At 36.6% G+C, this 27,551-nt stretch overlaps 1 protein-coding gene across 3 annotated transcripts in view; it reads right to left on the minus strand.

The window, feature by feature from the left end:
* Positions 1-15,803, minus strand: part of MPP6 (membrane palmitoylated protein 6) — a 40,371-nt gene extending 24,568 nt beyond the window's left edge. For 2 of the 3 annotated variants that reach the window (XM_036247425.1, XM_036247427.1), the window contains exons 1-5: positions 15,703-15,803; positions 14,415-14,536; positions 6,232-6,384; positions 1,776-1,925; positions 749-976 (exon numbers count right to left, since the gene is read on the minus strand). In XM_036247425.1, coding sequence (XP_036103318.1) covers positions 749-976; positions 1,776-1,925; positions 6,232-6,384; positions 14,415-14,536; positions 15,703-15,739 — 690 coding nt within the window. In that variant the 5' untranslated portion in view covers positions 15,740-15,803. The remainder of the gene's footprint in view (positions 1-748; positions 977-1,775; positions 1,926-6,231; positions 6,385-14,414; positions 14,537-15,702) is intronic. The other variant, XM_036247426.1, reaches the window with a different exon arrangement.
* Between the last annotated feature and the right edge of the window lie 11,748 nt (positions 15,804-27,551).

The following is a 27,551-nucleotide window of genomic DNA, read 5'->3' on the forward strand; positions in this document are numbered from 1 at the left end:
ATGTGCCCTTGGCCAGAATCAAACCCGCGACTCACTGGTCTGCAGGCTGACGCTCTAACCGCTGAGCCAAACTGGCCAGGGCCCAACCTTTTTCACCTCATGGCACACATAAACGAATTGCTAAAATTCTGTGGCACACCAAAAAAATCTATTTTATTTTTTGCTGATCTGACAAAAAAAAAAATAGGTAAAATTTTTATTCATTCACACTAGACAGATATCGTTGTGTTGGCTGTTGTCATGTTTTTATTTGACAGTAAGAGAAAAGAGGTCAGTGCCCCTGACTGAACAGTCTGGTACGGCATGTTTAGCATTCTTATGGCGTACCGGCTGAACCGCTGCACTAGCCCATGCCGTGCACACTGAGCTACAGGTACAGCTACAGGTGGTCGAGATTACATTATTCTCTCACAGGGCCTGGAACATAACAGTATCAAAAAAAGTTTGCTAGATCAATGACTAAAAGGCTTTATGGTTTTTCTGATACCAAGCTATATGTTAATGAAATGGCAGGTTCATGGTATTCACACAGAGACTTCTTTACTAATTCCTTATATAGTAAGATAACATTGTTTAATAACTCAAAAAGCCACCCATGACAAAATAAGGCAATTCAGAACAATTAAATCAGTTTCCTCCTCCCCCACTCCTTCTCTTTAGCAAAAGAGCAGTGACTGGAAGTTGTATACAACAGTGTGATTAAAGAAATAAAAGCACTCTTAATATTACCAAGAATTGTATTACTAACCTGTTGAGGAATAATGGTATCTCTATAACTTGGTAAAATTTTTAGGGTGACACTTCCACTAATATTTTTCAGTAATTCTTGTAACTCCTTTGGATTGTTTCCAACCTCATGGCCATTGACTTCTTTAATGATATCTCCCACATGAAGCAGACCTTGTCGATCTATCATGCCTCCATGAAGGATTCGGGCGATTACCAGGTCATTATTTTCAACCCGAAATGTTACACCCTAAAGGAAATAAGGAATGGAATTGTCATCGACTTTAGACTTTTTAAAAAAATCTTAAGTACTCATGAATATGTATTTTTAAGAAAATAATTCTAAAAGTAGGTGAATGAATCATTCCTGTTTTACCCATGTTCACTCCTGTGTCAATATTCTAATCTCCTTAAACTATGAGCAACTGTGACAATATATACCACCCTTAAAAAAGGACTTCCATGATAAGGTTAACCTGAAAAATGAAACATATATTAGGCTGCATTCCACAGGATAAAAGGAACCTCAAAGGAACAAGAAAAGATAGTTGTGCACTCTGATGGTCTTGTTCCTGGCTTTTCTTTTTTCCCATTTCACTGTTTTTATAGTCAGGATGCAGAAATAATAATTTTAGCAGGAAATCGTAAACTTCACTACTTATAGAGCCCTACCTACCATGTCTCCACTTTTTAATAACAGCATTCTTCCATGTTTTGATAGTATTATTGGCAAGCAACCTGAGATAATTTCTTCAAAGGGCATAAGAAAAACATAAAGTACTTATGTTCTGAAACTTTTGCTACCCACCAGCAAACTTCTTCTGGCATCTATTTTAGTTTAATTTTTTTCTTGGCTTAATTTTGTATGCTAAATCAAGTAAGAGAACATTAGGTGTGTATTTTTTACAGAGGCCAAAAAAGACATAAAGCAAACACAAATAACATTTTCATAATAATACAAGTTATGGAAGAGAAAAAAATAATAATAGTCACCGAGCCACAAGTATGTCAGATTTCAGATATAAGAAGGCACTGATTTATCTACTCACCAACGGTTCCCCAGCTCTTTTGTGAATACCAAGAATACGAATGGCATCTACTGGTAATAACTGATTATTGATAGAATTATTCATTTCTGGGCTTGATGGCGGTGAATCATAACACTTTGATGCCACAATATCATGGGCCTCCAAGAGTGACTGTAAGGATTCAAAAGAGCCACTGGTTATTAATTACAGATGGAATAAGGTATTAAAGATAACTTAGTTCATTATTCCAGTGGACTACATTAGTGAACCCCCAAATATGAGTTAAAAGCACATGTATATAGAATCTTTTTAAGAAAGCCCTGGCCGGTTTGGCTCAGCGGTTGGAGAGTCGGCCTGTGGTCCAGAGAGACCCGGGTTCAGTTCCCGCTAAGGGCACGTACCTCGGTTGCAGTTTGTCCCTGGCCCTGGTTGGTCATGCGGGTGGCAGCCACTCGATGTGTCCCTTTATGTCGATGTTTCTCTCTCTCTCTCTCTTCCTCTCTCTCCCTCCCGCTCTCTCTGAACAAAAAATGGAAAAATGTCCTCGGGTGAGGATAAAAAAAAAAAAAGAAGTATTAACATATTTTAATCATCAAACAGTACATATTCCTTATTTTAAAACATTTGAAGAAACTGAGTTTTGTTACTCTAAAAAAGCGGCATGTTCAATGGATACTGAACCTAGATTGCCAAGTGTGGTGCAATGGAGGTACCAGACCCACTGCCACCGCTGTCGCCACCACCATTACCATTCAGTATGTACCACCAATCCCCACAATTCAACTGGCAGAAGCCCTACTTTTTACACTAAAATTGTTATGTTAAGAATACCATATATTTATTACATGTACAAAATATCTATTAAAAAGATGTCCAATAGAAAACAGAAAAATATTAGCATCTTATATTAGTGATAGGAAATTTTATATTAGAAATAAAGGTTGCAGTCTACAAAATATACATTTTTAGGTGGACAAAATGAGCCAGTGATGGCCTGAATATACTTTAACTTCTACATATACCATATATGTACTACTATCTTCATGGATGACTTTGATTTAGTTTTCTAGGAATTTCTTACTTTTTTGCATATTTATTTTTATTTTTTATTTGTATTGTAATTGTGTATACTCAGCAAAAAGCTAAGTTTAAAACTTTTTTGAGTGGATAAAATGCAAGTTCTAAACAATAAATCAAAATATGAAAAAGGTTCAGAATAGAGATAATTAGCATAAAGGTTTAATTGATAATTTTTGGTTATTTCATGAAAATATGTGTAAGAGACTAAAGAAAAATTTCAAAAAAGAAAAAAGGTACAAATCCATATATAAGCATTATTCCTATAAATGCTGGAAATTACTCAAATCTGTAGCCTGGTCTTTGTTTCTACCCTGTTCTCTTGTCTTAGGAAATATTATCCATTGTGACTTGAACCACTATTTATACATTGCTTATTCTCAATTTTTTATCTGTGGTGCAGAACTTGCATGAGCTTCAGATTCATATACTAAAAATTTGCCTACAACATAACAAAATTATAGTCATTTGAAAATCAAAGTATTAAGGATTGTAAAGCACAGACTCTTATTGAATTAATGAAAAATCCGTAACCCTACAATGCTATTTAAAAAACAAAAGACTGGCCCTGCTGGGGTGGCTCAGTGGATTGAGCATTGCCCCATGGACTGATAGGTCCCAGTTTGATTCCCAGTCAGGGCACATGTCTGGGTTGCAGGCTTGAGCCTCAGTAGAGGGCATGCAGGAGGCAGCTGATGGATATTTCTCTCTCACATCAATGTCTCTCTCTCCCTCTTCTTCTCTCTCTAAAAAATCAATACAAACTTATTAAAAATAAAAATTTAAGAAAGAATGAGCCCTGGCCAGTTTGGCTCAGTGGTTGGAGCATCGGCCCGTGGTACAGAGAGACCTGGGTTCGGTTCCCGCTAAGGGCACGTACCTTGGTTGCAGTTTGTCCCCAGCCCTGGTTGGGTCGTGTGGGTGGCAACCACTCTATGTGTCCCTTTCACATCAATGTTTCTCTCTCTCTCTCTCTCTCTCCCCCCCTCTCCCTCCATCAAAACAAAAAGTGGGAAAATGTCCTCGAGTGAGCATTTAAAAAAAAAAACAAAAAAACTGAAAAAACATATTTGTTACTATTTAAAATTGCTCCTTTAAACAATTCTTTACTTTGAAAATTGGTAATGGGAAGGATTGTGGATTACAGAGTAACTAAATACTTGATGAAGATGAGCTCTACTTTATGTAAGAACACCCACTAATAAATGCAGAATGAGCGAGTTTGAAAAATGTCATTTTGCAACCTCTAATGAAAATATTGATTCAGGCAGAATCATTAATGTAGGTAAATAGTTGAAAGGAAACATCATTTGTATAATGCTGGAATAATAACACACTAGATTACTTCTAGTGGAAAGGCTTTCAAAGGAAGGATTAGATGGTCATTGCCCTTAATCAAGGGACAAATCTCAGCATCAATAATGGTGGGCCAACCAAGCATTATACATTTCTGATGTAATTTAATTCATGTTGCATCACATAAGATGAATTTTAGTTCCAAATAATTAACTTGAATCGCCAGCCTTTTAGATAGAATTTCTGTTTACAGGAAATAGAAGGGATAGATAACTAAACAACACAGTAGAGAAGCAACCAGATATATCCAGGAAGTGGGGGCATTCTATAGGGCAATGACTCAGTCTCTTCAAAAGGTTAACATCGTAATCAAGGGAGAGAAGGATGACCCAACCAGATGCTACACAAGGACCTAGGCTGGAAACATGTATGTACAACAAACCAGCTATAAATAATATTTTGGCATCAAATAAACACATTTGAATATAGTACATGCACTACATGAGATGGAGGTCTACTGAAATGGAAAAGTGGAAATCAATGATTGAAAAATGGTATCAATTAGTAAGGAAAAAAACATGTACATTTATGCATAGAAAATGGAGGAATATGCACTAAGATGTGATTTGGGTAGTAAGAATGCAGTCTTAATTTTTGTATTTTTAAAAATTTTTTGTTGCTATTTTCTAATTTTATGTATTTATTAAACTTTTTATAGATGTATATTTATTAAATTTATATATTTATTTAAAAATGTATATAGCATGCCTGAAAGCACTACCCAGAAGCTCCTGAGATATCACAAACTTAACACGGCCAGTACCATTTACATGCCCAGTTTCTCCTAGTGTTCCTAATCTCAGGGGTGCGATCCACTGTCAGAAATCCTATCCTTCATCAACTTCCCACATCTCTCTTCTGCAACTGTCACATGTAACCAGTCACCAAGTCCTGTTGATTTTATTGCTTCAGACTCGAAAATCCTCTTTTTATACTGCCATCACGATTTCTTGCCTCAGTACTTCACAATCTAGCTCTATAATCTGACCTCTCCCTGTCCAATACCTCCTCTCATCCCCGCCCAAGATTTCCCGCTGTCCTAAGGACCAAGTCCAGATACATTAGCATGCCTTGCAAAGCCTCAATCAATGGCCCCTGCATAAAAGGTCTCTCATAGGTGTCCATTTTCTTGTACCTAAGATACTGATTTAGGTAGGAACCATCTCATTGTGAATCTTCATATTTTACAATAACATTGTTGGCAAGTCACAGAAAGTCATTGAGAAAAAGCAAGGAGGTGTTGCCCCCTAAGATTTGCAGTGAAAAGCAAGTGACACTTTATTCCTCTATATCCTACAACCATTTATTAAATAGTTCATTCCTTCTCCACTAAAATGTAATATCTCTATCACAGACCAGGTTGTCATGCGTGTTTGGATATATTTCTGAGGTTGCTATTCTCATCAATTAATCTATTTTTCTAATGCTGACCCAATACCACACTATCTTCATTACAGATTTATAAGAAATCTTTCCCACTCCCTTTCTCTTTTGAAAATGATTTTTCTTTGTTAAAATGATTAACTCTTTATTGATGTAGACCAATGCTTATAGTGCACTTAGTTTTTGTACCTGTCAAAAATATGTAATAGTTTCCCTCCTCACACTGCTCTCTGTTGTCCCCAGATCATCAAATGTACTCCAGTCCTAGAAGCAATACTGAAAATGTGTATGACCGGTCACAAGGAGGTCTGGGAAAGAGTGTTAGTGAGGAAGAAAATCCACCATCATGGGGAAAAACTTCTCTAGCATGTGGTCTGATAGTGAATCAGGTGTGTGTTTGTTTTTTAATTACACAAAGAAAAACCCATTCTGCTGTAATTCTGTAACAGACATCAGACATTTGTGTAATGTGTATTAGTTACATGTGCCTGTTTATGTATCGTCAGAATATTGGAATATTAAAATACCTATATTGGAATTTCCATCTTATAAAATATGGCCCTAAATATTTAAAAACCTCATCTGAAACTGAACTTAATTACTAAAGGAGAATATCTGGGAACATAGGGGACCTGGCGAGAACAGGGCTAGGGAGGTTTACCTGGAAGTGAGGCTCTTTGAGTATACCGACCAGCTCTGCCACATTTTCATCTACATTGATTAGAGGGGTGATATCTTCAAGAATTTCATTGACTAATTCCAAGTTATTGTCACTGACAGCTTCTAGTTTTGAATCTTCTAGCCTCTCATGAGCCTGAAAGACAACAGTACAGTGAGGTAATAATACATATTGTTTTGCTCTAGACTGTGGTTTTCTTCTTGATTTGTTTCTTTTACATAAACTTTTAAAAGATATGACTTGAATACTCGATTCATTAAAACTAAATTTAATACTTCAATCGGAGGCAATATATCAATTTTTTTAGTAAATGTATTCATGCAGTATAATAAATCTTGGCCTCTATTCCTAAGTCATGAAAAACTCATTTTATAATTAAATTATGAAAAAAACTAAATAGGCCTCTCATGAGCCTGAAAAACTTATTTCTTACCCAACAGAATTTCCTAACGACTTTCTAGTCTAGGCTCAAACTCTAGATGATACAGTTCATGCTTTATTAAAATATATGGTAAGCATAATAAAAATAAAAAATAGGAACATAATCATTATACAGATTACCATTGAAATAATTTTAAAAATCATGTTGGGGAACCCAGAGTTTGAACCACAAACAAAATTGGCTCAGGGGAGGAAGTTCTTGAACTGGACCTTGAAGGACTGTATCGTTTCATGTTTATATATCTTAAGCTGCTTGTTTTTTTTAAATCTCACAACCTTTTCCACATAAAATGGACCATGAATCACACTGTCACAGAAAACCAGGAGTCCTAATTATCCTTTCGTAGTGGGAGTAAAGCAGAATTTTACATTCAAACTGAGAATGAACACTGAGCGGTCTTTACCTTTTAGATTTCTTCGTTTTTCTGATCAATGGTTGCTGTCTGATTTTGAAGATAGGCAAAGCATAATTATTAAGATTTAGTTTATAAATGAAACCATGTAAGATGTCAAGTCTTACACATAATATTTTAAGATTCATTTCATTTAAAGACACACCTCAGAAGATTATTTTGTTTTTTTGGTTAATCCTCATCCAAGTATATTTTTTCATTGATTTTTTTTTTTTAGAATGGGAAGGAGGGCAGAAGGAGAGAGAAACACTAATGTGAGAGAGATACATCAACTGGTTGCCTCCCACACGACCCCAACTGGGGCTGGGGATCGAACCTGCAACCCAGGTACCTATCCTTGACCAGAAATTGAACCCGAGACCCTTTGGTCCTCAGGCCAATGCTCTAACCACTGAGAAAACTGGCCGGGGCAGAAGAAATTTTAAGTCAACTGATAATAATTGCTTTTAAACAAAGAAAAATGTCAAAAGACCAAATGTAATTTAAACAGAGGGAAAAGTTTCTATTAGATTCAGATAAGAAAAAAATTAAGACTACCAATGCCACAAAGAATAGCAAATGTTTAATTTTTTTGAAAGCCCAATAAGGATAGGATAATGAAGACACTCAGTACATGTCACAGAATGAATATCAACATTGGGGAAAAAACACACTAAAATAATATACATTATTAGTTAACTCTTACAAGTTAGAATTATTAACTGTTTTAATATAGATACTTGTTTTAATAAATATTTATCATCATTAACCTTGTAATACTCTAACATTCTTGTGAGAGTACAGAAAAGGTTAAGACAAAAATAAAAAAAGTTAACATTTATTGAGGGTTTGGGTGTGTCTGTGTATGTTTGACAAAGATAGGTATGTTGTTATCATCCTCACCTTAAAGACACAGACACTGATGCAGAATGAGATAAAGTGATTTCTTTAAGTTCACAATGCTGGTAAGTGGCAGTCTGGTAGGCTAATATCACTGTTTGAGCTCTTACCTACTATAGCTTATTTGACTTTATCAGTACACAAACAGCCATGCCACCATCACCCTGTAGTTAAATTATTCAATCTAATCTATGATGCACTTTTCATTTATTTAAATGTGTAAGAGAGTCTGCATCTTAGCAGATCTTTTCCAGTCCAGAGGTGTTAATTCTGTTCCACCACATCTATTCCCATCATTGTTTTGTAATTCTGTGGTTCAGAATACCACCCACCCCTTCAACTTTAACTCCTCTGCTCTGAGTGAGAGCTATAGAGACCATCTCTTCCTTCAGAAAGCAGATCATGAATGGCTTATTTGCCAATTCTATGTCACATGATCAGCGTACAGTAACAATACTTTTGACATTGGTGGACTTTGAGTCATTCAAGACTTTGAGACAAAAAGAAAGAGAAATGGTCACTGACTTGAAAATTCTAATACAGCTCCCTTCCTTCCTTTCTATGTTCATCTACCTTAATGCTCCCAACTGGGTCGGGACAGGTGGGAATGTGGAAAGACTAATGGCAAGAGAGAAAAGAGGAAGTCAAGGAGGAAGCAGAATTATGTGATAAAAAAAAACATGCCTGAAGATACTGTCACATCAACTGCACTGGTTCTGTGGTAGGAAAGAATTTCACAATACAATACAGCAATTTTCAGAGGAAGATAAAGTTTCTTAGTAAAACTACAGCTGTAATTATATTATCATGGAAAACTCATTTCTGAAATATACTTTGGTTCAATCGAGATCAATTTCACTTTTTCCAAGAAAGCAAATGCAGGTTCATATTTTAAGTTCTACTATTTTGTGAAAGAAGGTTAAAGTCAGAATTTATTTAGTATCTTTCAAGAGACAAGTACAAACTGGAATTTAACTGATCAAACCAAGGACAAAGGAAACACTGACCAGAGGGACAGATGAACCACACGCATTGGAATAAATGGGTCTTGTTTCCTTTAAGAAAAAGCACTACTAGAAAGCTAGCATACCTCAATAAAAACACATTCCACCTGCCCCAAGTGCTTGGAAGAACATGCCATGACTGGCTTTGCAGGACACTCGGAGCGGACACAAATGTGGCCTAGCCTTCTTGCATGGCCAGTTCTGAGAATCTTACTCACCACTGTACCTTAGAAGAATAAACTGCAGAGAAGAAAATGTTCTTTCAGACCTTCTGAGTATTTCACCCAAACACAGTGAAACCATGTTTGTAGACAAAAAGAAATTTTTAACAAGAGTTGTTGGCTCTATAGAAAGTGACACATACTGTTCTGTATTAATGATAATACACCATTTAGTAATTTTGCCCTTCTCCCTTAAAAACAAGAAACAAAATATCATGAATTTTGTTTCTGTCTTCCTAGAACATGGCTGTGTATCACTTGCTCATTAAATATTTCTTAATAAAACTCAGTAAATGAGAAATTAGTTTGACAGTAAGTCATCCTTGTTTGTAATACAGAGACTTTAGAATAAGAAAGATGAAGAGAAATCCACAAATAGTAAAAAATAACCTAGAACTTGAGCAGAAAGTAGAAATGAGACAGAGGGAATGGAGAACTCAATTTTTATTTTGCTTTTCCATACACTGTATCAAAAAGGATAAGATTTGTTCTGAACAAAAAAATAGATGAAATAAGTACCAACAGAGTTAAATTCTCTAATGAGTAAAGAATTTGTCAGAATCACTCAGTTAACCAAAAGGAGTTCAAATTCTTAGACTAGATAAATTATATCTCAAGATACCCAGGTAGCTTCTAAATGACACTGCTGAGCCACTCTTAGAGATAGTTGTAGAATTGGGAAGATGACACAGGTGTAAAAACAAACAAACAAACAAAACCCCTAGTAATATAAACCTTTCATATTTTTTAAAAGGAGAAAGAATGTTTTTTCAAAGCGTGGTTTTACTAGTATTCAAGAAAATATAAAAGAGTATTTTTATAGTTTTTGAGAGAAAAAGATCTAATTATGATTCAAAATCTGGAAGCTATGTACATAAGGGTGCATATATTCTTTCTGATTGGTGTTTCAGGATTCTTAGGATATACTCCTAGAAGTGGAATCACTGGGTCAAATGGCAATTCCATTTTTAATTTTTTGAGGAAGCACCATGTTGTTTTGCATAACAGCTGCACCAGTCTGCATTCCCACCAGCAGTGCACTAGAGTCCCCTTTCCTCCACATCCTCACCAGCACTTGTTGTTTGAGGATTTGTTGATGGCAACCATTCTGACAGGTGTGAGGTGATACCTCATTGTTGTTTTAATTTGTATCTCTCTGATGATTAGAGATGTTGAGCATTTTTAAGATCTTGAAACAACCCAAGTGTCCATCAGTAGATGAGTGGATAAAAAAGCTGTGGTACATTTACACAATGGAATACTATGCAGCTATAAGAAAGAAAGATCTCTTATCTTTGAAACAAAATGAAGGGACCTGGAGATTATGCTGAGAGAAATAAGTCACTCAGAGAAAGACAAGTACCATATGATCTCTCTTATATGTGGAATCTAATAAATAAGCTGTCGATCAAAACAGATCCACAGTCATGGAAATAGGGAACAGACTGACAAAACTCAGAGGGATGGGGGGTAGGGAGGTTAGGAAGAGGGAAACCAAAGAACTTTTTTGCATATATGCAAAACCAATGGACACAGACATTAGTTTGGGGAAAGCAGGAGGTGGGGTAGGAATAGGAAGAAGGGGGTAAATGGGAGGAAAAATGGGGAACATATGTAATATTTTCAACAACAACAAAAAAAATCTGGAAGCTATAAATTAAACAAACAAAAACAAACCTAATATAATTAACTACATGAACATTTAAATTTCCTTCTTGTCAAAAATTAGCAAAGCCAAAATACAAATAACAAACTAGGGTCAAAACTCTTACAAATCACATTATAGACAAAAGACTAATTTCCCTATATTTAAAAAGTCTTCTTCAAACCAATAAGAAAAAGATCAACAACACATTAAGAGAGATGGGCAAAGAATATGAACAAAGAGTTCATAGAAAAAAAACATTCAAACACCTCTTAAACTTATGAAAAGATACACCTTATTCATGATGAGGAATCTCAGAGGGAAGGAAAGGGGTTGGAAGAGATAAACCAAAGAACTTTCATGCATAGGTGCATAACCAATGGACACAGACAAGAGTATAGTGAATGGACGCAGGAGGGGCGAGGAGGGTGTCATGGGTGGGGGGAGAGACATCTGTAATATTTTCAACAATAAAGATAAATTTAAAAATTAAAAAAAGACAACAAAAAATACTTTTTCCTTATCAGACGGGCAAAAATAAAAATTCCGATAAACAGACCATATTGGTGAGAATATGGCAGAAGATACGCACTCTCACACACTCTTCTGATGGGAACACTCCGGTAAGCAATTTGATCACATCTAACGAAATTAAGCAACTGTTCTAAGATTTATCCTAAGATACACATACATGTACAAAATAACATGTAGCAAGACTCTACATTACTGTATGGTTTGTAGGAGAAAAAGCCATCTAAATATCTATCAGAAGGTTAACCACAATATTTCTGTTATTTTCATACAATGGAGTATGATGCCACTTTTACAAAGAGTGAGCGTGCTCTCAGGTGTTGCTATAAAATCATATGCCAAAAATCAAGACTGGATTTTAGAAAAACCCACAGCTACTATTACATTTAATAATTAATACTATTATATTTAATAAACGCTTCTCCCTCTCAACATCCTAGTCAACATTTGCACTGGTGTTTGAGTCAGGACAGTCATCAAGAAAAAGATATAAAAGGAATGTAGATAGGAAAAAGAAAATGGGTAAAACTATCTATATTCATAGACTTGTCTTTAAAAAAGTCTAAAGAATCCACTAAAAGACTATTAGAACCAATAAACATGTTCAGCAAGGTTGTAAGATACAAGATTAATGTACAAAAATAAATTGTACTTCTATAAATTAGCAATGAACAACCTAAAAATAAAATTAAGAAAATAGTCTGGCTAGTGTGGCTCAGTGGATTGAGCGTTGTCCCTTGGACTAAGAGATCCCGATTCAATTCCTGGTCAGGGCATATGCTCGGGTGGCAAGCATGATCCCCAGTAGGAGGCATGAAGGAGGCAGCCAATTAATGTATCTCTCTTACATCGATGTTTCTATCTCTCTCTTCCTTCCTCTCTCTAAAATGTCAATAAAAATTTTTTTAATTAAGAAAATAATACATAATAGCATTAAAAATAAAATATTCAAGAGTAAATTTAATAAAGTGTAAAACTTATACTCTGAAAACTATCAAATATTGTTGAAAAGTTAAATGGAAAACCATTTCCTGTTCATGGATCTGAAGAGTTAACATTGTTAAGATGGCAGCACTCCCCCAGAATGATCTACAGAATACAATGCCTATTGAAATTCCTGCAGAGTTCCTTGTTAAAACTGACAAGCTCATTCTAAAATTCATATGGAATTGCAAGGGACCTAGAATAACCAAAACAATCCTGAAAAAGGAACAAAGTAGAATGATTACCATTTCCTGATTTAAACTTATTACTGCCCTAGTTGATGTGGCTCTGTTGGCAGGAGAGTCAGCCCATGCACCAGAAGGTTATGGTTTTGATTCCCATGCAGGGTACATAACTAGGCTGTGGTCAGATCCCCTTGGTGCAAGTACGGAAGGCAACCCATCAATTAATACATCGATGTTTCCTCCCTCCCTCCCTCTCTCCATCCCTCTCTCTCTCCCTCTCTCTCTCTCTATCTCTCTCTCTCTCTCAAAAATCAATAAAAGTATATTTTTTAAAAAGTTTATGTCCAAAAAATAAATAAACAAAATATCCAGTTGGGCAATCTACAAGTGGATTAGTTAGGAGCCAAAACCTTTATATTATGTGATCTTAGAATTATTAAGTTTATGAATAAAATAAATAATCTGCATCATTAATTAATTCACTCTTACCAATAGAAAACTTTCTAAAAGGTATGATTTTTTTTTTTTCAGAAGTCTCAGAAAAAAGACAAGTGGCTAAAATATGATGACAGGAGAGGGTGAAAGCAATAGTCTGGGAATGACAAATAGCGATGTGAAAAAAAGGTCAGAGAGCACAGGCATAGGTTCTTCTTTTTTTTTTTTAAATCCTCACCCAAGGATATTTTTTCATTTATCTTCAGATAGAGCAGGAGGGAGGAGAGGAGGGAGGAGAGGAAGGGAGGGAGGGAGAAACATCAATGTGAAAGAGACACATTGATTGGTTGCCTCCCGCACAACCCCAACTGGGTCCAGGAACGAACCGCAACTGAGGTATGTGCCCTTGGCCCAAATCAAACCCAAGATTCTTTGGTCCATGGGACAAAGCTCTAACCACTGGGCAAAAGTAGCCAGGGCATCGGCATAGGTTCTTTAAAGCAAGAACCATTTGGGGAACATGAATGAATGGGAGGGCAGGGCTGTGAGCAGTTAATACACTAAGCTTTAGTGATGTATACAAAAATTACTCCAGGAAAATAGTATAAGTGAAATAAAACTGAACTAAAATGGTTATAAAAGATGAGTTAAAGAGATTATTATAGAGCTGATTATGGAAACAGACTTAAAATACCAGGGTTATCCAAGAGAAACAAGATTTAAAAAAGTACTAGATGTAAGATATAAGAAGTCCATGCCCTGGTTGGTTTGGCTTAGCAGTTAGAGCATTGGCCCGCAGACCAAAGAGTCATGGGTTCGATTCTGGTCAAGGGCACATACCTTGGTTATGGTTTGGTCCCCAGCCCTGGTTGGGGTTGTGCAGGAGGCAACCAGTCAATGTGTCTCTCTCACATCAGTGTTTCTTTCTCTCTCTCTCCCTCATTCCCACTCTACTTGAAGATAAAATGAAAAAAAAAAAAAAATGTAAGAAGTCCAAAACAGGTACACAATCTAATAAAATAAGAAAATCAGCCCCTGAAACCTGTATAATTTTATTGCCCAATGTCACTCCAATAAATTCAATTAAAAAAAAGAAGAAGAAGAAAAAGAAAACCAGTATCTTGCTGTTGTTGAAAATGGAGATAGGACCAGGATCTTTTTCACAGGTGCCATTATAACATAACTGTTCTGTTACAATTTCCATAAAACGTTAAATGTGTTAGGCTAAAATTAAGAGTTATTTCATCCTATATTTAAAGTCAGCACAGAAAAGGCACAAAGTGGTCCAATTCTGATGTACAGTGAGATTTCATTATGCAGTAAGTATTATTTGCTAAGACTAAGTTCTAAAACAGTAATATCTGAAAAGACCTCTGCAAAAACAATTTAAAAAATAATTTAGTAATCTTATGAATAAACCAACATACCTTAGCAAGTGATTTTACAATAGGATTCTCCATAATTCCCTTCAGGAAAATTAGGTCTATTTCTTCTGCTCCTGTAGACGGGGGCAGCTCCGTAAGGTTATCCAACACTTGCTGCATTGCTGCTGAGATAAAAACAATGTAAAAAACCCTTTGATGAGCACATAATGCAATATTAAAGCTGATGTATCATAGAACTGTACACTTGAAACATATGTTATTAACCAATGTCACCTCAATAAATTTAAAAAAACCTTTATTATGAAATATGACTATAAAATAATTCAAATAAAAAGGCATTAACAATTAACACTCTTTTGAAAAAATCCCATTTTTAAAAACTGAATTGTTAAACAGTATAAGTTTCAAATTGAATTCCCAAGAATTAGTAGCAGGACAAGTTTTTATATGCAATTTGAGCTTTATAAGGCTACCTTATACATACTTACAATCTTCCACTTAACTTTGTATCTTCAAGTTAAAAAAAACATTACTTAGGCCTGGCCGGTGTGTCTCAGTGGTTGAGTGTTGACCCATGCACCAAGAGGTCACCAGTTAGATTCCCAGTCAGGGCACATGCCCAGGTTGTGGGCCAAATTCCTAGTGGGGGACATGCAGGAGACAGGCAATCGAGGTTCTCTCTCATCAGTGTTTCCAGTTCTCTCTCTGTCTCCAAAATCAATAAAAATTTTTAAAAAAACAATACTTAAGAAAAAACATGACATTTTAATAGAGCTATAAAAAAGTATAGATTGAATTAGTAATCAAAAAACTTCTCATAATGCCAGAATGAGATGGGTTCATTTGTGAATTCTATCAAACATTAGGGAATTAAAATGAATACTTCACAAACTCTTCCCCCAAAAAAGGAGAGGCGGAAACACTTCCCAACTATTCTATGAGATCCTGATACCAAATGCAGACAAAGACATCAAAAGAAAATTGTAGCCAATACCCTTTATAAATGAAGATGCAGAAATACTTAATAAAAGACTAGCAAACTAGATCCATAAACATTGAAAAGGATTGTACATAATGACTAGTACAATTTATCCCAGGAATGCAAGGATGGTTCATCAACATATGGCAATCTATCAATGTAATACACTGTATTAACAGGACAAAAACAACAACAAAAACCCACATGATCTCTCAATAGACACAGAAAAAAAAAAAAAAACACAAACACGCATTTGACAAAATCCAATATCCTTTCATGATAAAAACAAACACACACAAAACATTAAAAATAGAAGAGGAAATATCCTCACATAGATCTCCTTTAGCTTACATGATATTTCACTGTGAAAGACTAAATGCTTTCCCATAAGATCAGGCACGAGGCAAGGAAGTCTACTCTTGCCATTTCTACTCAGCACTATACTGGAGGTTCTAGCTGGGGCAGGTAGGCAAGAAAAAGAAATAAAAGGCAACAAGGTTGGAAAGGAATAAATAAAATTACTGGTTTTTTTTGCAGATGATATAATTTTGTATATATAAAATCCTAAGAAATATACAAATAAATTTATTAAAACTAATGCGTGAGATCAGCAAGGTTACAGAATACAAGATCAAAATACAAAGATCAATTGTGTTTCTATACACCAGCAATGAACAACCTGAAATTGAAATTAAGAAAACCATTCCTTTACAACAGTATCCAAATTATAACAATTAGAAATAATGTAACCAAAGAGGTGCAAGATTTGTACACTGAAACTATAAAACATCATTGAAACAATTAAAGAAGACTTAAATAATAGAAAGATATCCTATATTCACAAACTGTTAAGATGGTAACAGCAATATACACAAAATTGATCCACAGATTTACTGCAATCCCTCTCACAATCTTGGATGCCTCTGCCTTTCTTTTTTTTTTTTTTTTTTTTTTTTGCAGAAATTGATAAGCTGATACTAAAATTCGTATGAGAAATGCAGAGGACACAAAATAGCCAAACAATTTTCGAAAAGAACAAAGCTGGAAGATCCATACTTAATTTCAAATCTGACTAAAGAGCTACAGAAATCAAGACTGGTATAAAGATAGACATGTAACTAAATGAGAATCTGGAAATAAATCCATAAATTCATAGTCAATTGATTTTTAACAAGGGTGACAAGACAATTCAATGGAGGAAAGAACAGTCTTTTCAACAAATGGTACTGGGACAACTGAATATGCACATGCAAGAAAGTGAAGTACACTCTGCCTCTAACTTCATTCAATATCAGTTTTAATTTTATTCAGATTAACTTTATTAGTTTTACTACTTTTCTTGTTTCTTTAGAATAAGTCTACTTATATTGCACTTATTTTTAATATTCATTTTCTATTTTAAATAAAACATAACACTTTTAAAAGTCAAATTGTATTACTAAGTGGCTTATAATGAAATATAGCAGTTGTTTCATACTATCCACCCCTCTCTCAACTTATCCCACCTCTCCAAAAATAACTACCTCGCATTGAAGTTTCTTTTAATCACATCTATGTATCTGGATATATGCTAATGTTGCTACTTTTTAATTTACCCTCTTAGATATGATCTATTTATTTCTGTTACAATACTAGAAGGTTAAGCTCTTACCTTCTGCTATCTCCACACTGGCATTTAAAAAAAAAAAAAAAAAATCAACAGGTAAATTTTTTATGGGACTCCTATAAGTTTTTTCTAAATGTTCCAATAAACTTTTCACAGTTCTATCAGTAACTTTCCAAATAATCAAATAATTTCCTAGCACTTTATCAGATCTAATCCCTGACTTCAACCCCTAAACTCCCTCCCAAAGTATTCTTTTCTTGTACATTAAATCTAGAGAAAAAGTTCATCGCTAACTAGGTACTCAGTATATGTAAATGACTGACAATTTTGAATGTAAGGAGGTGAACAGAAGAAAAATGTGTCCTTAAGGGAAAACTGGCATTGTCTAAGCAGAAGAAAGAAGACACTAAAAAACAGAGAATATAAACAAAGGCTAGATCATAATTTTGTTTGCAGTCCAATGTGTACCTTTAAGTGGGCAGGAAACAACAGAATCAACAATCTTTAGGAGTGTTTTTACACTGTGAATGTAAGTGTAATTTAAGCTCTCTTTTCATTATTATATTTTCTTTCCTTTGGCATTGTGATTTGCAATTATTTATATTTTTAATTTTTATTATGGCAAATTTCAAACATACATAATCGAGACAAAATAATAGAATGAACCCAATAATTGTCAGCTTCAACAATTAGCAACTTATAAAAATCTTTTTCATACTTATCTATGCTTTCTACCCTACATAACTTTGAAGCAAACCTCAGATATATTACAGTGTATACATCTAAAGGATCAGGATTCTTTTCAAACAAAATACTATTTGCACAAAATACTGTTAGCACCTAAAAAAATACAATAATTCCTTAATATTATCAAACATCTAGCTAGTGTTCAAATTTCCAGTTGTAGTAAAGGTTTTTTTTAAAAAATGTATCTTCTGCCCGGCCGGTGTTGCTCAGTAGTTGAGCGTCGACCCATGGTCACCGGTTTGATTCCTGGTCAGGACACATGCCCAGGTTGTGGGCCCGATTCCCAGTGCAGGGCATGCAGGAGGTGACCAACTGATGTTCTTTTTCTATCTTTCTCTCCCTCTCCCTAAAATCAATAAAGAAAAAAAACCATTTTTGCCCTGGCCGGTTTGGCTCAGCAGTTAGAGCATCGGCCTGCGGTCCAGAGAGACCTGGGTTCGGTTCCTGATAAGGGCACGTACCTCGGTTGCAGTTTGTCCCCGGCCCTGGTTGGGTTGTGTGGGTGGCAGCCACTCGATGTGTCCCTTTCACATCGATGTTTCTCTCTCTCTCCCTCCCTCCCACTCTATCTGAACAAAAAAAAGAAAAAAAAAATTTTTTTTAAATATTTGTACTGAATTAATTAACTGGGAAGAAAAGTAGTGGAAATTGTGAAATATACCCTTGGTTATTTTGAAGATCTTCATAAATTGTTTGGATTTTGATTATACAAAATTAAATTAAAAACTGGTAAGTCTGTCAATATCCCATGTCCTGGAAAGGGAATCTTGAATATTATCAAGTTGCCAAACACTCTGAAACTAATCTGTACATTTAACAGATTTTTAATTAAAACACAACAGACCCGCCTACAAAGCCATGTTTTCAGGCCAGGTCTGGCTTGGACGTTCCCCATAAGGAAATGGCTATGGAGCTCCAGGGAATCTGGGCACACAATGCAGGGCAATGGCGTAACCAGGATTTCCAGCTGGTGTGCGGCAGCATGCACACTGGTGCACCACAAGAATTCTAAAAACATGCAACACCTGACTATTTAGTAAAAGGGGCACCTACCTCTCTTCTCTTAGACTATCAAATAAAATAACAGCCAACACAACAATATCCATCTGATGTGAATGAATAAAAATTGTACCTATTTTTTTTTTGTCAGATCAGCAAAAAAATAAAACATATTTTTTGGTGTGCTGCAAAATGTTAGTAATTAGTTTACATGTGCCACAAGTTGAAAATGGTTGAAAATTGCTGGTGAAACCCATGACGTTCTGCACAGGGTGGGAAAGCCCTGGTGTCTGGCAGTAACTGGTGGTTCATGGTGACTGTGATGCTTGCAAAGGTTGACGGCAGCCTGGTCTTTGTACTGCTAGTTATTTTTGTGAAGAAGCAAATCATTGCTTTTCAATGAAATCTTGAAGGAGACTTCATGTCTCTGTGGGACACATGCCCCAAAGACTTGAAAGAGGAGACTGATACTCGACTATTTAGGCTTCAATCTATCAAGTATGGACCCTAGCTCCTCGCGGAGGATGGCGCAAGACTGTTATAGCTGGAAACCCAGGAAATCAGAGTGCAACTACCTGAACAGGCTGAAAGCTCTGGATGCCATCCACGTCCAGATCCCATTTCAAGGTGAAGGCTGGCACCCCCATTCCTAATGAGCAAGAATTTCTGCCCCTACCTGCTAGATCTCTAAAACACCAGCACCCCTTGTGAGGGTGTGCGCAAGGCCCTCATTGACATCCTGTCAGAAGAGTCAACTTGCCAAGCACTTACTTGAATTGAAGTGCTTTATAGATAACTGCAACATACCGGGCAGTTCTCTGTGATGGAACTGAAGGACTCTTGATGAAGATGGAGTCAGACAGACTGCAATATGCTTGCCAGGGAGCCCCCAGGTCATCCAGCTCGGCAGGTGAAGACTGGACCAACCAGAGCCATACTGAGTCCAAAGCTCTCAGAGGATCAGTCCCCAGCCCTTTCTTACGGGCAGTTTCAGAACATCTGCTAAGACTTTACTTTCTTTTCCCTGGTTGCCCTTTTTTCCTCAAGTTTCAGTCAGATGTTATTCTTTTTTTGTTGTTTTTAATATGTTTGATTTATTTTTTTAGAGAGAGAAGAGAAAGGAGGGAAGAGAGAGAGAGAAACACCAATGTGAGAAAGAAGGCATCCATTCACTGCCTTCTGCACACCCCCTACTGGGGATTGAGCCCGCAACTCAGGCATGTGCCCTAACAGGGAATCAAATGGGTGACCTCTTGGTCCATGGTTAACACTCAATCCACTGAGCCACACCAGCTGGGAGGATGTTATTCTTTTTTTGTTTTTTAATCCTTACCCAAGGACATTTTTGCATTTATCTTCGGATAGAGCAGAAGGGGGAAAGAGAGAAAGAGAAACATCGATGTGAGAGAGACACATTGACTGGCTGCCACCCACACAACCTCAACTGGGGACGGGGACAAACTGTAACCGAGGTACGTGCTCTCAGTGGGAACCGAACCCGGGATTCTCTTGTCCACAGGCCAAGCTCTAACCGCTGAGCCAAACCGGCCAGAGCGTGGATGTCATTCTTAATGTTCATGTCAAAGCTTCTTTAAAGTTTCTCACTTGGTTTTGATCACAGTTTACTTTCCCTGCTCCAGGCTGTTTAATCCCAAAGGTGAAAGCTGGAGTGAGGGGACTTGGTATCTTCCATATCTTCCCCATTGTACATAGTCAAATGGCAACAATTTGGGGCATCTCAGGGTTGACTGGTGAGAAAGGCAGACAGAAACTGATGGGGAGGTTAGGTGAGGTGGTGGGTGTGTGTGGAACAACGTACCCTGGGGCTACACTTAAACCAGGATGTCAAAACATCAACACAAGTTTCCTGCCTTACAAGGTCTGTCCTAACACTTTCTTCTATACACCGCTGTGAATAAAATGAATAATGTTCTGACACCTGGCATAATCCCATCCCCCCTCTTTTACTGGGGTGACATGTGACAGCATGAAGAAATGGTTTCCCTAACAAGTCACATCAATAGTCTGACTTTATAAATTAGTTATCTAATAACATGAACTGTTAAAAAAAATACAATTGTTCTTTTTAACTAAATTAGCCTAAACACATGACAAGATAAATGAGAAAACCATAAGGTAACCGTAGAGTATGTAAAAGTTTAATATATGAAATAGAAGTTCTCTGTAGTGGGAACCTTGCAAAATTGGCTGGGAGCCAAAAAAAATAGGGAAGAGTCCCAATTTACTCAGAAATTCCAGGAAGAAAGGAAATTCTCCAAACTAGGAAGGTAAGTTTTTTTGTTTTTTTTTTTTTTGAAAGTTCCACTCCTCCTCCATAATCCTAGAGGACAGACCCTTTAATCAGAAACTAAATTCAGTGACATACCAATGGGATTCTAATTTGAGCTAGAGGAAAATTAACATATTTAATTTAGACCCTTCAACTATGAATATGAACAAATCAAGAATCACAAAACACTTATGAAAAGTAGCAGCATGAATGCAACTCATCAAATTCAACACAGAAGCATTAACTGCCAAGGAAACAGAATTACTTGGGGGTGTGGTGGGGGGAGAAAAGAAAGAGCAAAAGAGAGAATGAAAAAAGATTAAATTATAATGTGTGGGAAGATCAAACTGAGGAATTCTCCATCTAGAAAAGTGCGGTGAGAGAGAAAGTATGAGAAACTACTATGGATCATGAAAGACCAAAATTTACAAGGTAATAGAAAAATCAGAAATGGATAAAAAAATTAATAAAAGGGAAAAGAAATCAATTCAAAAATAAAGAACCATAGATTTTGTCAATAAACTTTTTCAAAAGACCAATAAAAATAGACAAGTACTTGGCTTTCTGATTGAAAAAGAGAAGACACAAATTACAAATGAATGAGAAAATAAATGTGGGCATAAACATTAAAAAGAAAACACAATGAACTTTATTTTAAAATCCAGACAAGTAGAGATTTTCTTAGAAAATGTCAATTATTGAAGTTTAGTCGAAAGATAAAAATATAAATAGTTCAAAGTAGAATAAGTTGTAAAGGTTTTCAAAGCTACACTTTTATAAAGATGTTAGCCCTGGGCAGAATTAATAATATATTCTATCAGCTCTGGCTGGTTTGACTCAGAGGTTAGAGCATTGGCCCATGAACCAGAGAGTCATGGGTTTGATTCTCTGTCAAGGGCACATACCTTGGTTGTGGTTCATCCTAGCCCTGGTCGGGGTCATGCAGGAGGCAGCCAATCGATGTATCTCTCTCACATAAATGTTTCTCCCTCCCTCCCTCCCTCCCTCCCTCCCTCCCTCCCTCCCTCCCTCCCTCCCTCCCTCCCACTCTATCTGAAGATAAATGAAAAAATATCCTCTGGTAAGCCTTACCAAAAAAAAAAAAAAAAAAAGCCCTGGCCCGTTTGGCTCAGCAATTGGAGCATCGGCCTGCAGACCAGAGAGTCCAGGGTTTGGTTCCTGCTAGGGGCACATACCAAAAAAAAAAAAAAAGAATATATTCTATCAAACTTCAAGAAAGAGAACATTAATGTTTTTTTAAATAAAACACAGAAAAGATCAAAAGCTTTCCAACTTCTATGTGGATTTTAAAACTCAAGGAAAATTATAAACTAAACTTACTGATAAGTATATGTGCAAATATCTTAAACATACCGGCAAATTGAATCTAACAATGTCTTTAAAAATAACTATTAAGAGATCCGCCGGTGTGGCTCAGTGGTTGAGCATCAACCCATGCACCGAGAGGTCACCAGTTCGATTCCCAGTGGGGCACGTGCCCAGGTTGTGGACCCGATCCCCAGTGGGGGGCATGCAGGAGGCAGTAAATTGATGTTTTTTCTCACGATGTTTCTATCTCTCTCCCTCTCCCTTCCTCTCTCTAAAAATCAATAAAAAGTCAGATGGCAGCGGGCAGGATTGGAGCGAGGGTGAGTGTGTGAGAGAGTGAGTCAGCGAGTGAGTGAAGGTGAGTGCGGACGACCAACCTTGAGCCGTGGAGAAGCGCGGGGCAGAAGGTCCCTGTGCTGGGGACTGGAGCAGCCGGCCGCCGCAGTAGGCGGCTCCTCCCTGAGGAGGCCCCGCCATTTTGGAAGATCGCTGGTCTTCTCTGGGAGGAGGAAGCAGGGAGTGGCTAGGACCGAGCGACTGGAGTCCACCAGAGCCCCTTGCACCATCTGTCCAGTGGACCCCACTGTGTCAAGGCAGACCAGCGCACAGTAGTGGTGCTATCGAGGTGCCTGCTGCAGTAGCCCAAACCGGCCAGAGCCAAGCACCATCTGTCACAGCAACAGCCTGACTGGAGCCCAGCACCTTCCCCCACAGCAGCAGTGACTGGGCAGGAATGGAGCTCCACCCCCAACAGCAGCTGAGACTTGGGAGCAGACATCCATCTCCAGGCAGCAGCAGCACAGACTGGCAGCTGAGACCCATCAGCAGAGGCATCAGCAAAGAGAGGGATGCCCACTTTTGCCACTCATTTAACACAGTACTGAAAGTCTTAGCCACAGCAATTAGACATGAAAAAAATAAAAGAGATCCAGATTGGAAAGGAGGAAGTGAAACTGTCATTATTTGCAGATGATATGATATTGTACATAGAAAACCCTAAAGAATCCATCAAAAATCTACTAGACTTAATAAGTAAATTTGGCAAAGGAGCAGGATACAAAATTAACGTCAAGAAATTGCTGGCACTCATACACCAACAATGAGCTCACAGAAAAAGAAACTAAAAAAAATCCCATTTACCACTGCAGCAAAAAAAATTAAGATACCTAGGAATAAACTTAACCAAAGAAGTAAAGGACCTCTTCACAGAATACTATAGGTCATTGAAAAAAGAAATAGGAAGATAGAAAAATGTGGAAGCATATACAGTACCTTGTTCATGGATTGGAAGAATTAACATCATTAAAATGTCCATACTACCCAAAGCAATCTATACATTCAATGCAATCCCCATCGAAATACCAACGACATACTTCACAGAACTAGAACAAATACTCCAAAAGTTTATATGGAACCAAAAATGAACCCAGATAGCCACAGCAATCTTGAAAAAGAAGAACAAGTAGGAGGGATCACAATACCAGATATGAGGTTATACTACAAAGCCACTGTAATCAAAATAGCCTGGTACAGGCACAAGAACAGGCATATAGAGCAATGGAACAGAACAGAGAACCCAGACATTGACCTAAGACAATATGCTCAATTAATATTTAACAAAGGTGGCAAGAGCATACAGTGGAGACAAGACAGCCTCTTCAATAAATGGTGTTGGGAAAATTGGACAGCTACATGCAAAAACAATGAAGCTAGACCATCAACTTACACCCTACACAAGAATAAACTCAAAATGGATAAAAGACTTAAATGTGACTCGTAAAGCCATAAAAATCCTAGAAGAAAATGTAGGTAATAAAATTTCAGACATCATACGCAGCAGAATTTTCAGTGATACAATGCCTAAGACAAGAGAAACAAAGGAAAAAATGAACACGCGGGACTACATGAAAGTAAACATCTTCTGCACAGCAAAAGAAAGAACCATCAAAATGGAAAGGGAACTTACTTTATGGGAGAGCATAATTGCCAACGATACATCAGATAAGGGGTAATTTCCAAAATATTATATAGAGTACTCATACAACTCAACAAAAGGAAGACAAAGAACCCAATTAAAAAATGGGCAGAGGACCTAAGAAGACACCTCTCCAAACAGGACATACAAATGACCAAGAGACAAATAAAAAAATGCTCAACATCACTAATCATCAGAGAGATGCAAATTAAAACAACAATGAGGTATCACCTCACACCTGTCAGAAAGGCTGCCACCAACAAATCATCAAACAAGTGCTGGCGAGGGTATGGAGAAAAGGGGACTCTAGTACAGTGATACCTCGGTTCTCGAACATAATTCGTTCCAGGAGGACGGTCGAGAACCAAATTGTTCGAGAACCGAAGCAATGAAACCCAATAGGAAATAATGGAAACTGGATTAATTCGTTCCAAGCCCCAGAAAATGCCTATTTACTGGCCTAATTTGTATATAATATGTAGAAAAACATAAGTCTCAACAAGAAATAAAAGTGTACAGTATGTCTAAGGGTTAAATTCAGTGTAAAGCGTGACTCTCTCCACAAAGCGTGACTCTCTCTCTGCACTCACACTGATGACGCAAGCAAGGCGCGCTGGGCCGAATGAACGCCATTCGGCTCAACTCGGCTCATCTCGGAAGTTCGAGTTCCAAATATTTGTTCGGATTCCAAGACAAAAGTTTCTCGAATCTCCTGGTCGAATACCGATTTGGTCGAAAGTCAAGGCGTTCGAGAACCGAGGTATCACTGTACACTGCTGGTGGGAATGAGGACTGGTTCAGCCACTATGGAAAACACTATGGTGTTACCTCAAAAAGTTAAAAATTGAACTGCCATTTGACCCAGTGATCCCCCTTCTACGAATATACCCTTAGAAGCCTGAAACACCAATCAGAAAGAATATATGTACCCCTATGTTCATAGTAGCACTATTTACAATAGCTAAGATCTAGAAACAGCCCAATTGTCAATCAATAGATGAGTGGATAAAAAAGCTGTGGTACACAGACACAATGGAATACTATGCAGCTGTAAGAAAGAAAGATCTCTTATCATTTGAAATGACATAGAGGGACCTGGAGAGTATTATCCTAAGGGAAATAAGCCAATCAGAGAAAGACAAATATCATATGATCTCACATATTTGTGGAATATAATGAACAAAACAAACTGATGAACAAAACAGATCCAGAGACATAGAAGTAGGATACAGAGTAACAAACCTCAGAAGAGGGGTTGGGGGGAAGAGATAAACCACAGAACTTATATGCATGTATGCAGAACCAATGGACATGGATAACAATGCTGGGTACGGGGCAAGTAGGGATTGGGAGGAGGGTGTCAATGGGGCAAAAAGGAGAAACATCTGTAACAAAAATAAATAAAAATAATTTTTAAAATATTAAAAAATCAATAAAGAAAAAAACAATGATTAAAAGCCAACGATAGTTTATCCTAGTAATATATAGTTCAACATTAAAAAATATATACTTTATATATTTTCAGTGTAAGAGAAGAACCCCACAATCATCTCAATGCTTCTAATACATCAAATAAAATTCAAACTCAGTCCTAATGGAAGATCTTACCATACTAAGAATAGAAGGAAACCAGTCATTGTATAGCAGCATCTACATAAAGCACCCATCACACTTAATGGAGAAATGTCAGAAGATTTACCATAAGGTGAGGGACAAGATAAGAATGCCCACTAAGACTACTTTTCAAACCTATATTGAACATTTTAATCAATGTAGTAAGACATGACATGTTTTATAAAAATACAGATAACAATCTACTTAGAAAATCTCAAGGAATCAGTTGCGAAATTATTCTAGTTACAAGAGTTTGGCTAAGTGACTAGACATAAGATTAATATAGAAAAAAATAAAAGTTTTCCTAAATAATTGTAATAATCAATTGGAAAACATCGTTGGGGGAAAAAAAGAAATTCCATTCACAACACCAACAAAATCTACAAATAAGGTATAAGGCTAAATTAAAAATGTTTACACAGAAGGAGTCTTGATGAACACACAATACAATATACAGATGCTGCATTATAGAAGTGTACACCAGAAACCTATATAATTTTATTAACCAATGTTCCCCCAATACATTCAGTAAAAAAAAAACAACACAAAAAAAACATACTAAAGAATATTTAAAATAAATAAATAAAGACACCACATTGTGGGATAGGAGGATTCAATAGTATAAAAATGTCAAGTCTCTCCAAGTCAATCTTTAAAAAAATAAAATTTAAAAAAAGGATGTGAATAAATCTAAATCCCAACAGGATTTTTTGATAAAGTTATTCTAAATTTTACTTGAAAGGGAAAATAAGTAAAACCAGACAATACATTTGGAAAAGCGCACAAATGTAAAAGAGTCGCCTGAGCTATCAAGTATAAAATACTATAAATTAAAACTATGCAGTACTGGTACAGAAGCAGACACATCTTGAAACAGTAGCTAAACAGAATTTAATATACCCTAAAGGTGACATTTCAAACCAGTGAGCGTAAAGTTCAACTAAGTATGGTAGATTGACAAATTGAGATTATGTTCTTTCCTTTCAGAATCTCTATTAAAACAGCAGCAAAGTATTAATGACAGTATATATATAAAAAAACAAAACCCACAAGAATAAGAGAATGGCTAAAGGGGGAAAAATGGACAAAAATCTACACAGCATAAATATTGGAAAGTCTGAAAGTGCTAAGAACAGAAACTAACTTAGAACAAAGGAAGTAGTATTCTACCTTCTAAAATAGTTGTGAAATCCAACAATTTCTTTCCATCACCTTCTTATGAGTCCTAGCCAAAATCATTTATTGCCCAGACTAGCATAAAAGCCTCCTACGTAGTTGATTGACTGATTGATAGATAGGTAGATACCAAAAAGGAAATTTATGGCCTATAAACTCTTTAATACATTGCTAGATTCAATCTATACCACCCTTTTCTGGCTTTAGCTATATCCATCTTTCTGCCTGATGCAAAGTCCTCCCGGCACTCACCACATGTGCATAACCACCACCTTAGTTTACCTAATTCATGTACACCCTTCAGCAGCAGAATAGCTATGTCCCTGGCTGCCTCAATTAGGATAAAGTCTCCTAATATGTATAATTTATTTTCTAAACTAACTCTGATGAACAAAAAAATGTGTCTGTCTTGTTCAAACCTATATTCCCGGCAAATAGCTCAAAGTCTGGTACATCATAAGTTC

Source organism: Molossus molossus, unplaced genomic scaffold, assembly GCF_014108415.1.
Source record: "Molossus molossus isolate mMolMol1 unplaced genomic scaffold, mMolMol1.p scaffold_m16_p_7, whole genome shotgun sequence".
Taxonomy (NCBI): domain Eukaryota; kingdom Metazoa; phylum Chordata; class Mammalia; order Chiroptera; family Molossidae; genus Molossus; species Molossus molossus.